The following is a 14,120-nucleotide window of genomic DNA, read 5'->3' as shown; positions in this document are numbered from 1 at the left end:
AGTATGAAAACTTAGGAATGGCCACTTTCACCTGCTCAGAGCAGAAAATGGTCTTATATTTGACTCTTACCCAGTCACTTTCATTCCTCATTCCAACTTCCAAGAGATAAAGAGAGCAGGCCTCCCAAGTCAGTAATACCCTCCCCCACACCAGACAACTCCCCCTAAACATGGAACCCACTCGCTCACAAGTTAGCACTCACTTCAGACAAAGAAATCCAGAGACTCCATCACATAAACTATCTTCCTACCTTTCTGCCACCATCCCTAACTTCTAATCCTGACACCCCCAAAAACTAGATTAAAAAAAGTATCTAAATCAGGATGATCAGGGGTACAAGTGACAGAAAAGGGAAACCAAGCCTTTCCAGGTCAGGAACTTGTACCAGAATTCAGCATTCCCACCAGGCTGGGTGACACCGAGAGGTCAGAAAAGCCTCCCCACAGTGTGGGCAGGAGAGATGCAAAGCCGAGGGGGAGGGGAAGCCAGGATTGGGCCCCCAGCTAACAGGACCCCACAGAACACGTGATTTTCTGCTTAAATCTTGAAGAAAGGCTTATCAAAAACCCAAACCAAAACAAACAACCTATTGCTCAGACAGGGCAACTGGGGCCAATTAGAAACCGAGCAGGAAGGACAAAGGGAGAAAGCGGAATGCCTGAAAACAGATCAAAATGAAAGACAGTGAGAGCCAGGAGGAAGCTGAGGAGGCGGCGGCGGCGAGGTGGGGCAGGACACATGGGGATGCGAGGCTCTCACCCTGCTCTGCTGTCTGAGAACATCATTATTTTTTCTCCCCCTGGAAGTGCTGTTTATCCCTTTCTGGAATGGAAGAAATAACAAAAACCAAACAAAAAAAATCCTAAAAAAATCAAAACGAAAACCCCTGAATCAAACAAACCACCTTCCTTGCCCCGAGATCCCACCACCTCCTCCCAGCCACCCGATCCAGAGAGAGAAAATCAAGATGCAGCAACTGGGGAATCCAAAAAAATGGTAAATGGAAGGGGAGGTGGTGGTGGAGCGGGGAGGCTAAAATAGATCGGGCGTTTAAGAGATAAGCGTTTAAGTCCTCACGGCAAACCCCGAGTTCGGCTGGACTGGTCTCTCTGGAGGAAGAGGAGGAAGAGGGCCAGGTTGCTGGTAGTAAGCTGACTCTATTGTATTGGCAAAGCGGCAGCGATCAGCCGGAGACATGCAGGGGAGCCATCTTGCCACTTACCCAGCAGCCCGTGTGTGCGGATGGGGGAGGGCCCTGATGCAGCAGGGGAGGGGAAAGAGGGAGGGCGCTGAGTGAGCAAGGTTCTTATCCTCTGGCAGGCCACGGGGAGTCAACTGGCTCCAGAGGCCAGGCCTTTCCCCTCTTCTCTCAGGTTACAACAGCTACAGAGGGCCAGTGCTACAGGGCCAGGGGGCTTTCTCCCAGGCTTCCCAGAGGGCCAAGAAGGGGCCAGGTGGAGAGAACACAGTTACAGCTGCCTGACTGAAGACCCAAATTAAGAGAAGGCGAACAGCAGAGCTGGGAATGAGAAATGATTAATGCCAAAACAGGAATATTTTTAAAGATACCCAAAGCTTCTATATACCCTCAGAACATTGGGACAGCATTTTCTTCTTATGTACCCATCACTGTCCCACCCAGGGTAACTAACTCGCAGCTCACCTCGGCCAATGATCACATGTAACCTCTCTGTTTTCTAGAAAACTTGGAGGGAAATGGGAAAGTCTGGGAGGGTTTCTTTTCCAAAATAGAGGAAAGGGTGGGTGTCTCTGAAGAGAGCCACTGTTCCTGGTCCTTAATAAGCTCACTCAGCCCTGGAGTGCCTGCACCCACCAATAAGGAGAAGGCAAGAGGACTTCGCTAGCTAAAGCCTGCAGGCCTACACTGCAGGGATGGGGAGGTGTTCCTGGGCAGGGCCGGAGGAGCAAGACCAGCTGTGAGGTTGCGATCATGGGCATCTCACCAATCAGGTGTGAGTGCGAAACAGACCTTCACAGAAGATGCAGTCCTGCCTACAACCCAGTACTTCAGAGACTGGGGCAGGAGGATTGCTGCCTGTTACAAAACAAAACAACAATAACAACAATCCTCAAACAAACAAACAAACAAGAAAACAACTTCAACATCAACAACAACAAAACCAGCAATAGCAACAAAGAACTACAGAGACTCAACAAGATCATCTGCCCACTGAAATGTCCTCAGCTCCTTTTCCTAACAGCAGACTGAACCCTCTCCAGAGAATCCAGAGGTACTATCAGATAAACTATCTTCCTACCTTTCTGCCACCATCCCTAACTTCTAATCCTGACACCCATTCCCCAAATACTAGACTTAAAAAAAAATAAAAATAAAAAATCAGGGGGGCTGGAGAGATGGCTCAGCACTTAAGAGCACAGACTGCTCTTTCAGAGGTCCTGAGTTCAGTTCCCATCAACCACAAGGTTGGTGCCTCACAACCATCTGTAATGGGAGATGGGATGCGATGCCCTCTGGTGTGTCTGACAGTTACAGTGTACTCATATAAATAAATCTAAAAACAAACAACAACAACAACAACAACAAAACTCCCAGGATGATCAGGAGTACAGGGTATAAGTGACTAAAAAGGGAAACTAAGTCTCTCCAGGCCAGGAACTAGTACCTGAAAATCCAGCAATCCTACCAGGCTGTCTGACACACAGGAGGTCAGAAAAACCTCTCCCCTGGGGTGGGGGCAGGGGGGGCGGGGGAGAGACAGACAGACAAAGAAACAAAGGTGAGGGTGGGGGAGGGACAAGTTTCTAGAACTTGTCTTCCAGCTCACTCTCTTGAGGTCTGTGTGGGTGAGGATGGCCTTGAACTAAGATCTGACTGCGTGTATGTGCCTTCAGAGTGCTGGGATTCACCCAACCTCATTTTGATCAGAGCTTTTAGACAGGAATCAAATTTTGTCTGTGCTGCTTAAAATCCTAAACTTACAAGCCAAAAAGTGTATGCTAAAGTTATGTTTATACATTAAGTTTCCTTTTACATAGTGATTCTTGTCTGCTCAAAGTTAAGGCAAGATCCTGTATGGGGTTAAAGAAAGACGAGAGCCCAGGAATGAGCCTGGCCCTACCTCTCACAAATTGTGTGATGGTGACCATATTTCAGCTCCTCTCCTATATTCTGTAAGTGTTGATAACAATAATACCCACCTCAGGGACAGTGCTAGCTCTGTGTAGTCTGGTGCTGATGCAAATGGAGTTGAGAGTGTACAGGAAATGCGGGCACAGGCAGACATCACTGCAGCTTTTTTTTTTTTATTCAAAGGGTAGACACTTTCTCTGCTGGTAAAATATTCTTTTCAGTAATGGGGACGATAAGTTTTGACAATGCCCTTATCACTCTGAATAACAGATAATCATTAGGTTACCTGCCACGTACTTCCACTCTGCAAAGTTCCTAAGGGGTAGGGACGGTGTCTCTTAGCCCCTAGCTCAGACTTTAAGACAAATAACTATATATGTACTTCTTAATTACAATATAATGGCGGGTAACAAGTCGATACTTAATATAACATTGTTGATCTGAAAGATCTTTTCTCTTTGTTTCTTCATGTATGTATGAGCAGTGGATTCCATTCATGTATGCATGTACCTGTGTGAGCCTACATTGTGGAGGCAAAAAGGTAATGTTAGGAATCATTTTCCTTTTCCACATTATTAAAACAGGGGCTCTCCCCAGGTGGTGGTGCATGCTTTTAATCCCAGCACTAGGGAAACAGAGGCGGGCAGATCTTTGTGAGTTTGAAGGACTACACAATCAGTTCCTGGACAAGAAACACTATCTTGAATAAACAAAAATGAGAAACAGGGTCTCTCAATGAGACCCAGAACTGGATGATAAGGTTAGTTTTGCTGGCTAGCTGTAATCCCTGATTTACAGGGAGATGGGACTGCAGATGGGGATCTGAAGCGGGGTCCTCAGAACTTATACTTGCTGACAAGCACTTTAACCACAGAGCCTCAAGCCATGAAACCGTTTCTGGAAAAGTATTTTGTTTTTCTGTTCTGTTGTTTTTGAGACGGTCTCACTGTGTAGTCCCAACTGCCCTGAAGCTTGATAGGTGGTAGATCAGGCTGCCTTGACCTCAGAGATCAGTCTGTCTCAGCCTCACAGGCACTGGGATGAAGGTGTGCACCACCACATCTGACCCCTACACAGAGTTCCCACAATATTATCCCACAGAATGTACACCTACTGTTCTAAAGTACTTCCTGCTGTTAAAATACCTCTAGAAGTCTTTGTAGGAAGAATTTTGGTTCCTGGAAGTTTTTTGCTATGGTTTCCAATAGTCTCCCGGGTAAAGAATGCCCGGTGGAACTCACTTGTCGCTTAGGCTATTTCAAATCAGTAGCCTTCCTCCTGCTGAGATTACCACAGAACCTCCAGGGCAGGTTTCTGCTATGGCATTTTTTTTTCTTTTTCTTTTCTTTTTTCTTTTTGAGAAAGGGTCTTAAGACGCATCCCTGGCTGGCCTGGAACTGCTTATAAAGGCCTTGAGCTCATAGAAACCTTCTTGCCTCTATTGCTTGCTATTGCTGGGATTAAAGGTGTGTGCCACAACTACCTATAAGCTATAGCTCTTAAAATAAAATTAATAATACCATTTTCTTCTTGGCTTTCATAACATAGATTTGTGCCTTCTATTTTCCAACACACACACACACACACACACACACACACACACACACACACACACAGCATGTAACAATTTATGAAAAAAGAGGCATGCATTTGAAAGAGAGCAAGGAAGGGCATGTGAGAGTGGTTTCACATGGGGGAAAGGAAAGGGGAAAATGATGTAATAATCTCAAAATTAAAAAAAAAGAAAAAATAGATTATTTTATATGTATGAGTGTTTTGCCTGCATGCATGTATATGCACCATGTGTGTATGGTGTCTGCAGAGGTCAAAAGACAGTACTAACACCCCTGGAACTGGAGTTACATGTGGTAATGAGTTACCACGTGAATACTAGGAACCAGACCCAGGCCCCTTGCAAGAGGAGCCAGCTCTCCCAACCTGAGTCGTCTCTCCAACCCCTTCTATTTCCCTTTGATGGAACTTTACAGGATCCAAGAATTCCTAAGATGCTATTTCCAGAAGATGGCACATTTCTCCATTTCATTAGCTCTTGAACAAGTATCTCTGGCCTGTCAAGTTGTACTGGGAACAAGAGATAGGGGTCTCCACGTAAGCTCCCCACCCCCAAGCAGCATTACTTGGAAGAGCAGAATTACTTAAACATTAACATTATATTACAGTATGGATGATTTAAGAAACACTAAAGAAAAAGGCAATTTCTATAGGCATGTAAGTTAAAAGTTTAGTTAGTATTGAAAGTCCTAAGACCCCATTTGAAAACTTAGTAAGAAACTCTGAACCTGATCCCCAGGAGCTTAGTTACGGGGCAAACACAGTAGTGATCAGTTAATCCTTTACATACAAACTGCTTAGAGTAAGCAAATGCTGATAATAAACTAGGCTTTGGTTTGTTTGTTTACGATAATGTACCATTTGGGATACTGGCATCAAGTCCCCTGAGGAGCATCGGACTGCAGGACCAGTTTAAAGAAGTATTTCATTCCTGTTCTCAAGGCATTAAGACAAGAGAGCACAGCATCAAGAGCCTGAAGCTGCTGTTGGCCACTAGGCTGTGCATACACAAGGCTGTGTTTAGAAAAGGTTGGGTTTAAGAATTAACTGCTGCCCATGAACAAAGGCACCTACAAAAAAAAAACCCTAAAACAAACAAACAAACCAACAACAAAAAACCCCAAGCTTTTCACTGCTACTACTGTTTTTTTGGAGACAGCCTCATTATACAGTCCTGCCTGTCCTGGAACTCTCTATGGAGACCAGGCTGTCTTCATATCCACAGAACCCTCACCACTACCACCACCTCTGCCTGTGTGTTGGGATTCAAGGGTTATTGCCATAGCTGGCTTACTTTTTACATTTGGAGCACTTCAGACACAATCAGAACCAAAATAGGTTTAACCAACCTATTTAACATGATCTCAAAATGATCCTTAAAAAGAAATTGTAACTTTTTCCTGTTAACAACATTTTATTGTTGTTTTAGTTATGTGATATTGAGATAGGAAGGATAAACAGGATTTAAGCCACCAATATTATTCTTATTTAGTATTTAAAAATGAGCTTACTTTTAAAAGTTGGAGAGAGCTCTAGAGGGCTACCAGGCTGTTAAGACTGGGAGCCCTGTCAATCAATCAGTTGAAATATAGGAAAACCACAAAGATTTATTTACTAAATTCTTTGTGAGAACATGGGCTTAGGCCTTTGAACACATCTTTTTGTTATGTTGCTGAACAGACTGTCTACCATAGACCAAGGAAGACAATTTCAGTATTTGCCCAAGCTTTTACCTTGTCCGAATCAATATACCTGGATTATCTTAGCCATAAAGTGAAGGTCAAAATCACCTCTAGCAGTTAAAAAAAACCCTCTGTATATAACACTAAGTTTCATATATCCCAGAAATGAATGGAAAAATCCAGAAATAAAGGCCTTTCCAAACAACAAGCTAAGCCCCTCTCTTGCTATGATTTTACAGACCAATCATTTAAAGGTTTGAAAGGAACACTGCAGGCACTACTACTGCTTAGCTGGACAGGAACAGTTCTCCAAGGTGTCAACAACCTTATTTCTTTTCCTTTCTTTTTTTCTGTTTTTTCTTTTCTTTTCTTTTCTTTTTTTTTTTTAAATTATTATTTGGTTTTTTCGAAACAGGGTTTCTCTGTATAGCCCTGGCTGTCCTGGAACTCACTCTGTAGACCAGGCTGGCCTCGAACTCAGAAATCTGCCTGCTTCTGCCTCCCAGAGGGCTGGGATTACAGGCGTGTGCCACTGCCGCCGGATCTTTTTCTGGTTTCTGAGACAAGGTTTTTCTCTGTAGCCCTGGCTGTCAGAACTCACTCTGGCCGGGCAGTGGTGGCTCACAGTCCCAGCACTTGGGAGGCAGAGGCAGGTGGATTTCTGAGTTCGAGGCCAGCCTGATCTAGGCTACACAGAAAAACCCTGTCCAAACAAACAAACAAACAAACACCTCATTCTGTAGACCAAGCTGGCCTCAAACTCCACCTGTCTCTGTGCCCCACAACACCAGGCATGAACAACCAGTTTAAAGCTGCCAGTGCAGTGTGCAAGGCTGTGCTGTACCTTCATGGACCAGGGATGGACATATTATTCTGAATGACATACAAAGGAGCTTTTACCCTTCATCATAGATGGTGTGAGCTGGCGACTCTCAACACCTTCCAGAGTCTCTGAAGTTTCATTTCATGGTCCTAGAAGAAAAACCCTTTCTCAAATGATAATAAACTTGTCTCACAACAGGAAAACTAAATAAACCTTTTCAAAGGGAGCAAGCTTCTGGTTTGTGAATCAAAAAATATAATGGCCACAAGATGGCAGCAGAGGCAAGACTATGAGAAAACTAGCGACAGCAGAGCACACCATTAGTCACAAGAAAAGGAGACCATGCCATTTGCCCACCACCCTCCAAATTACTTAAAAGACAGTTGGAACCTCTCCTAAGTGTGCAGACTATCACACAGAGGGAGGTAATACTGGTTGCATAATTTAAGAACACACAAGTAAATACAGAGCAATACAACATTTTCCAGAGCAAACCAGGATTCCTGATGTTTAAAGGGTAAGCAATCTCACTCTTTCAATACTTATATTTTTTCATTTTTCATGAGTTTCAGACTTTGAAGCCAGGGATTCAGAGTAAATAATTAAATTAATGTTTAAAGACAGAGTTTCTCACCGTAGCGGGTCAGCCCTGAAACTTACTATGAAGCCAAGGATGACATCTGATCCTCCTGCCTCCACCAAGTGTGTGCCACCATGCCCTTTTTCTTTTCTTTTGGGAGGCAGAGTGTTGGTACTTATCCCAGGCTAGCCTTGATCTTTCATTGGTCCTGCCTCAGCCTCCCCAATCCTGGAGTTGTAGGAGCGTACTGGGCTTACGGGTATGTGTGTGACCCTGTAATACTCCAGTAACTTAATTTATAATACAAAACTCAGAATAACAAGTATCTATCTACAAAATTAATTAGACATAAATATTCCTCTTACAAATTAGGTACTAAAAAGCTCACATTAACTGTAAGAACAGTGTCTTAAGAAATGACTTCTGATTCCAGGACCCCCTATCTGCCATACTGTGCTTGCTCTTAACTGGTATAAACTGATTAATGTAGTGACAGGCAGCAACCAGGGAAAGGCAAGCGCCTATGCAATTAGATTTAATCTCTTTTGCTTGTTTTGAGTAGTACTGCTATGTAGTTCAGGCTAACTCTAAACTCACAATCTGCCTGCCCTAGGCTCCAATACAGTGTTACCATGCTCAGGTTTGTGGTATTCCTGTTTTTGTTATTTTTAAGAGAGGAGCCTCTCTCTGTTGCCCTAGCTGTCCTATAATTCCTCCAACTAAGCTATCTGCCTATCTCTGCCTCCCAGGGCTGAGATTAAAGGCATATGCTGTGAAGCCTAGCCAATAAAGGACTTGATATGCAGCACTGGTGTGGAACTCGTCACCAGGGCTCACTTCAAATCCGTGGTAACTCTCTTGTCTTGTCTTCCTGAGCATTCTTGTGCACCTATTGGTTGATTCTGCAACGGACTTTTCTTCATCTAGCTGCTGTTGATCTGCCCTGTGCCCACTGGAGTTTAACCCCCTCATACCTCCCTCACAAATGGGGTTACAGGCACAAACTGCCACGCCTCGCTTGTACACCCTTCTTTATGAACCCGAGTTCTTGGGCTCAGCTATGGTTACGACACTGAGTTCGGATTCTGTTTTAAGTAGCAAGGTTACACTCAGGTGCTTACTGTTTAAAGCAGTTTCCAATTTCAGCTCAAAGATTCCACATGTGTTTTCACTAATTTCCAAACCACCTTAATGTTCTGGGAGTTGAGGCCCTACCATAGCGACATTACAATCTGGCCTCTATCCATATAAAACATTTCTTTCATATTTTAAAAGTAAACTAAGACTACTGAGTAAAAGAAACCCTGTGGAGCAAAGACTGAGCCCGCACCAGCCGTTCCTCGTCATCTCCTTACTCACACAGTGCGATGAGTCCCTTCTGAGTCTGGGAGATGAGAGAGCTGAGCCTCTGAGGTCTGAGGCTGTGTGGCAGCTGGTGGCTCTGCCTCTTCAGCCTCATACTTCTTAGGGCTCCCCTGTTAATAGAGAGCACAACAAATAAAACAAACAATTTAATCCTGTTACATTAATTTTCTTTAACTTGAAGCTAGTAAGACAGTGCAGGACATACATAGAAGCGGTTTTTGTTATTTTAGAATGTGGAAAGGAATGTGGCTTAAGATCATTCCTATACATTTTTTTTCATGCAGGTTCTCATTTTGTAGCTCTGGCTGGTTTGGAACTCACTATGCAGACCAGGATAGCCTTGCAACTTACTAAAGTCACATACTTCTGCCTCCTGCATGCTGGGATTGAAGATATAAACCACAACACAATGTCTGGCTAAAAGGTAGGTACTTGAAGACTCTCTAGGCCAAGGCTTGTAATCTCATCACTCTGAAGCCTAAGGCATGAGGACTTGCAAGGTATGAACAAGACCCTGGTTTTGTTTTTTTTCCTCAAGATAGGAATTCTCTAAGTGACTCTGTAGGCCAAGCTGGCTTTGAACTCAAATTTGCCTCCTGAGTGATGGGACTGAAGGTATGAGTCACCACCACCACCACCACCTCCCATAACCTTTTTGAGACAGGGTCTTGCTATGTAGCACAGACTGGCCATGAACTCAATGTAATTCTCCTTAATACTAAAATATAAGCCTGTGCTATTGTGCCTGGCTCTAAAATTTGGGGGGTGAGGTGGTACATGCCTTAAATCTCAGCACTAGGGAGGCAGAGGAGACAGATCTCTGAGTTTGAGGTCAGTCTGGTCTACAGTTCCAGGATAGCCAGAGCTACAAAGAGAAACCTTGTCTCAAAACAACCAAACCAAATAAAAAAGCCACAAGAAACTGGGACTCTATTATACAGCTCTGGCTGTCCTGTAACTCACTATTGTAGACCAGACTGGCCTTGAATCTCAGAGATCTGCCTGCTTCTCTGAGTGTTGGGATTGAAAGTGTAGGCCACCACATCCAGCTTAGAATTCTTTTTGAAAGAACCAGAGAAAGGGCATCCAGCACTCTGGGAGGCAGAGGCAGGCAGATTTCTGAGTTCGAGGCCAGCCTGGTCTACAGAGTGAGTTCCAGGACAGCCTGGGCTACATAGAGAAACCCTGTCTCGGGGGAAAAAAAAAAGAACTGAGAAAGGGCCTCCCTTTGAGGGCAGGTAAGTGGAAGGGCTCTGAGGAAAAACATAAGCTACCTGGAGATGAGAACTTTGCTGTTCAACCTCACACAAAGCTTTGACTATGCAGGGTGTTAAGGTCTATACACACGCTATGGGGTATGTACGTGTTAAAAAAAAGAAAAGGCAAGGCAGGGTGACAGGAGCTGAGGATACAACTCTAGGCTTGAGAGCACATGCTGCTCTTGCAGAGGACTCAGTCAGTTCCCAGCACCCACATAGCAGCTTACAAGCACAGTTAACTGCAGTCCCAGAGATTCAATGCCTTCATCTGTGTTCTACATTCACACAGTTCACACACATTCACATAGGCAAACATTCACACACATACAATAAATCTTAAAAAATAAAAAAAAAAAAAGAAAGAAAAAAATAAGATATCAGCGCAATGTTTCAGTAGCTGACGGCATGAATTCTAACCCTGACAACCACATAGTGGAAGAACTTGGCCTCTGACCCACATACACACTGGCCAACCCTCCAGCAAACAAACAAACAAACAAACAAACAAACGTGTTCTCAGCTGTCTGTATTTCCTGACCCCCGTCCAGACAGATGTTTAAATTTTATGGATGACAAAAGCTGATGCACCTGCACACAGTCAAGGCCAAACCATTAGTTTGAAGTTGGCCTGAGCTATACAGCAGGACCTGTCTCAAAAACTCTAAACCAGCCGGGCGTGGTGGCGGATGCCTGTAATCCCAGCACTTGGGAGGCAGAGGCAAGTGGATTTCTGAGTTCGAGGCCAGCCTGGTCTACAGAGTGAGTTCCAGGACAGTCAGGACTATACAGAGAAACCCTGTCTCGAAAAACCAAAAAACAAACAAACAAACAAACAAACACCTAAACCAATGGGAGAATCAGGCCTACCTGCTCTGGCTGTGACCTCTGGGTCCCGTGCTTTTGCTCTGGCTCAGGCTGGCTCATATGCCTCCCCTGGACAGAGGCTGAGAATGTGGGAGCCTTCTCCTTTGGTTCAAGGACCTGCAGCTGTGGCCCAGATGGAGCTGCAGCCTCCTGACCACAAGAGGGATCTTTGGTTTCAGCGTAGCTGGTGTTGCTGTCTCTGGAGACTCCAGGGCTCAGAGACTAAAATCACAAAAGGAAACACAAAAGGGAAATTATTTTGGAGAGGAGAGGATGAGTAGATGCTGCGAATACAGGAAACCACCAGGCTTTTCCCAGCCTTTGATAACCCAATCCACAGTCCGGATCTGTTTTATCTTTTTGATACAGAGTTAAGTAGAACAAACAGGCTCATTCCCAGGAGGGTGGGCGTGAACTTGTGCTAGGGCTACATCACTCAGTGTAGACCTTGGAGAGGACTGTGGGCGGGGAGCTGAACTGTCAGGAGACCTAGATCTGGAGCTACAGCCCAGGATGACCTTGAACTGATCCGTTGGCCTGCACCTCCCAGTATTGGCAGTACAGGCTGGGTTACAAACACCTGGCCTTCCTTTAGATTTGTCTCATGTGTATACTCCCCATTAAGTGAATAATCTCCAATTACCTACTCAACAAATTTACGAAGTTTCATCCAGTGGCTTACACTCTCAAGAAGCTTGTATTAATGGAAGAGGTGTATTCAATATGCTTTGTAATCAATCACAGGGGTTCAGAACGGGCAGCGATCCAGAGACCACTGCAATGACTCTGTGATGAACGAAAGTGAACAGTGGAGACTACAGGACTCTTCTTTTCCTGTTAGAAATCATTAGAGGTTATCCTGAGTTTCCAAGCCACTAGAGGCAGGACTCTCCATACTCACTTTTCTGCTGCTGCTTGATGCAGACCGGGACCGAGACCGGGAGCGTGACCTGGACTCTGATGCTGACCTGGAGCCCATCTTGGGTCTGCCATGAGGGTTGGCAGGAACTCGTGCTTGGGCTACATCTCTCTGTGTAGACCTTGGAGAGGACTGTGGGCGGGAAGCTGAACTGTCAGGAGACCGAGATCTGGATCTAGAGCTGGAGGATGAAGGTGAGGATGATCGGCTGGAGGATGAGTCGGGCGACTGTTTCAAACTGTGGTCTGGGAAGAGAGTGTGGGAAGCTCTTCTGCCCTCCTTCTGTTCCAAAGATTGTTTCTTCATAGGTTCCTCAGCGATCCCTTTAGCGGGTGCTAACTCCTCTACTGTTAGAGGGAGGAGGGGAGCAAACTTTTCAGGCTCAGTTTCAACATCCTTCTGGGAGGAGTATTCGGGGAGTATGCTTTTCTGAGCCAGAGGCAGGATGCTCTCATCTGACACCCTCTCTGCTGGAGACTCTGCTTTGGTGTCTGTGGTACTTGACAAAGGAGACAGGCTTCTTACCAGCTGCACAGTATGAGGAGCCGCTATTGACTCCCTGGTTCCAGCATCTGTGTTAGGAGGAGATAACTGAATGAGGACAGGGGGTGCTGGGCCTTCCACTGGCTCTATCTCTTCCTGGAGCTGTAGATGAGTTGGTGGAGACGCTGCTTCCTTGGTAAGTAGAGGTGGGGGTGTTTCCTCTTCACTGACTGTTTGTTCTGGCTGTAGCACAACAGGCGCCTTCTCTAGGTCTTCAGGAAGCGGAGGCGGGGAAGGAGACTGGGATTTTTCCTCCAAACCTTGTGAAGATTTTACCTCATTTTCTTCTTGAGGGACAGAGACCCTCTGTGTCTCTCTCTCTTGCTGCTGTCTGGCCAGATGACTTCTTCTAGCTTCTTCCTGGGACCTTGTCACTCGCCCTCCTTTCTCATCCTTTTCCTGGGATCTTACGATCGGGGGCTTCTCATCCACCACCGTTTCTGGTTTTGCTCTGGTCATCTCTTCCCCCTCTTCATCCTCAAACTGTTTCAGGATTGGTGCCTCAGCCTCTCTAGACTTTTGTCCCTCATCTACCTCCTCTTCCTCTTCATCGTCATCATCTTCTTCTTCCTCTTCTTCCTCCTCCTCCTCTACTTTTAAATTTCGATCAGCTCTGACCCTCAAGTTTCTAGATGGTGTCTCTTGATCCTCTTCCTCCTCAGCAGCCTGACTGTACTCGGGGGGTTTAGTTTTTGCCTGAAAGAAAAGATACACAACTGTTTGAAGTAAACAGAGAATAAGCATCTTTCAGGGCACTCTTGGGAACATGAAGTAGGTGAGATATAGCCTCTGCTGAGATGGGCTCGTCAACAAAATCAAAGCCGAGGAAACTAGGGGCACACCAGGCAGTTGCTTCCTGCTTGTGCCTTAGCTTCCAATCTCTTACGTTTTAAAAAAGGTTTATTTTATTATTTATTTTGTTATCCTTGTGAGCACAAGTGCCAGCAAAGACCAGCAGAGGCTGTGAGCTGTCGTGTGGGTGCTAGAGCTATAGCTTGAGTCCTCTGAAGAGCAGCCAGTGTTCTGACCTGCTAAGTCATCTCTTCAGTCCTGGTTCTAGGTCTTTTAAGGTTTATTTCATGTGGATGAATACTTTGCTCACATGAATACAGGTGTATCATGTATGTGTCTAGTGCCTGAGGTCAGAAGAGGTCTTCACCACTGAGCCAATTCTCTACAGACCATGACTTAATTTTAAACTTTTAACATTAATATGGACAGAATATCTACAAAGTAGAAGGGAGAACTAACCTATAGTTACTTAGCATTTCTTTATCACCTTGGCATTTGTGGTTTGTATATGCTTGTGCCAGGGAGTGGCACTATTAGAAGGTGTGGCCTAGTTGGATGAGGTGTGTCACTGTGGGCGCGAGCTTAGAGATCTTCCTCTTAGAGGCCTA

General features: G+C 45.1%; 1 protein-coding gene across 7 annotated transcripts in view; it reads right to left on the bottom strand.

Annotated features, from left to right (window-relative positions):
- Acin1 (apoptotic chromatin condensation inducer 1) overlaps positions 1-14,120 on the bottom strand; it is a 44,579-nt gene that overhangs the window by 10,385 nt on the left and 20,074 nt on the right. For 6 of the 7 annotated variants that reach the window (XM_052191488.1, XM_052191489.1, XM_052191484.1 and 3 more), the window contains 3 exons: positions 12,160-13,416; positions 11,262-11,480; positions 9,130-9,245 (listed from right to left, as the gene is read on the bottom strand). In XM_052191488.1, coding sequence (XP_052047448.1) covers positions 9,130-9,245; positions 11,262-11,480; positions 12,160-13,416 — 1,592 coding nt within the window. Of the gene's footprint in view, positions 1-760; positions 835-9,129; positions 9,246-11,261; positions 11,481-12,159; positions 13,417-14,120 lie in introns of those variants that run through there. The other variant, XM_052191490.1, reaches the window with a different exon arrangement.

Source organism: Apodemus sylvaticus, chromosome 8, assembly GCF_947179515.1.
Source record: "Apodemus sylvaticus chromosome 8, mApoSyl1.1, whole genome shotgun sequence".
In the NCBI taxonomy this organism is placed as follows: Eukaryota; Metazoa; Chordata; class Mammalia; order Rodentia; family Muridae; genus Apodemus; species Apodemus sylvaticus.
Note: the sequence above shows the minus strand (reverse complement) of the source record. Positions and strands in the feature narration are given on the sequence as shown.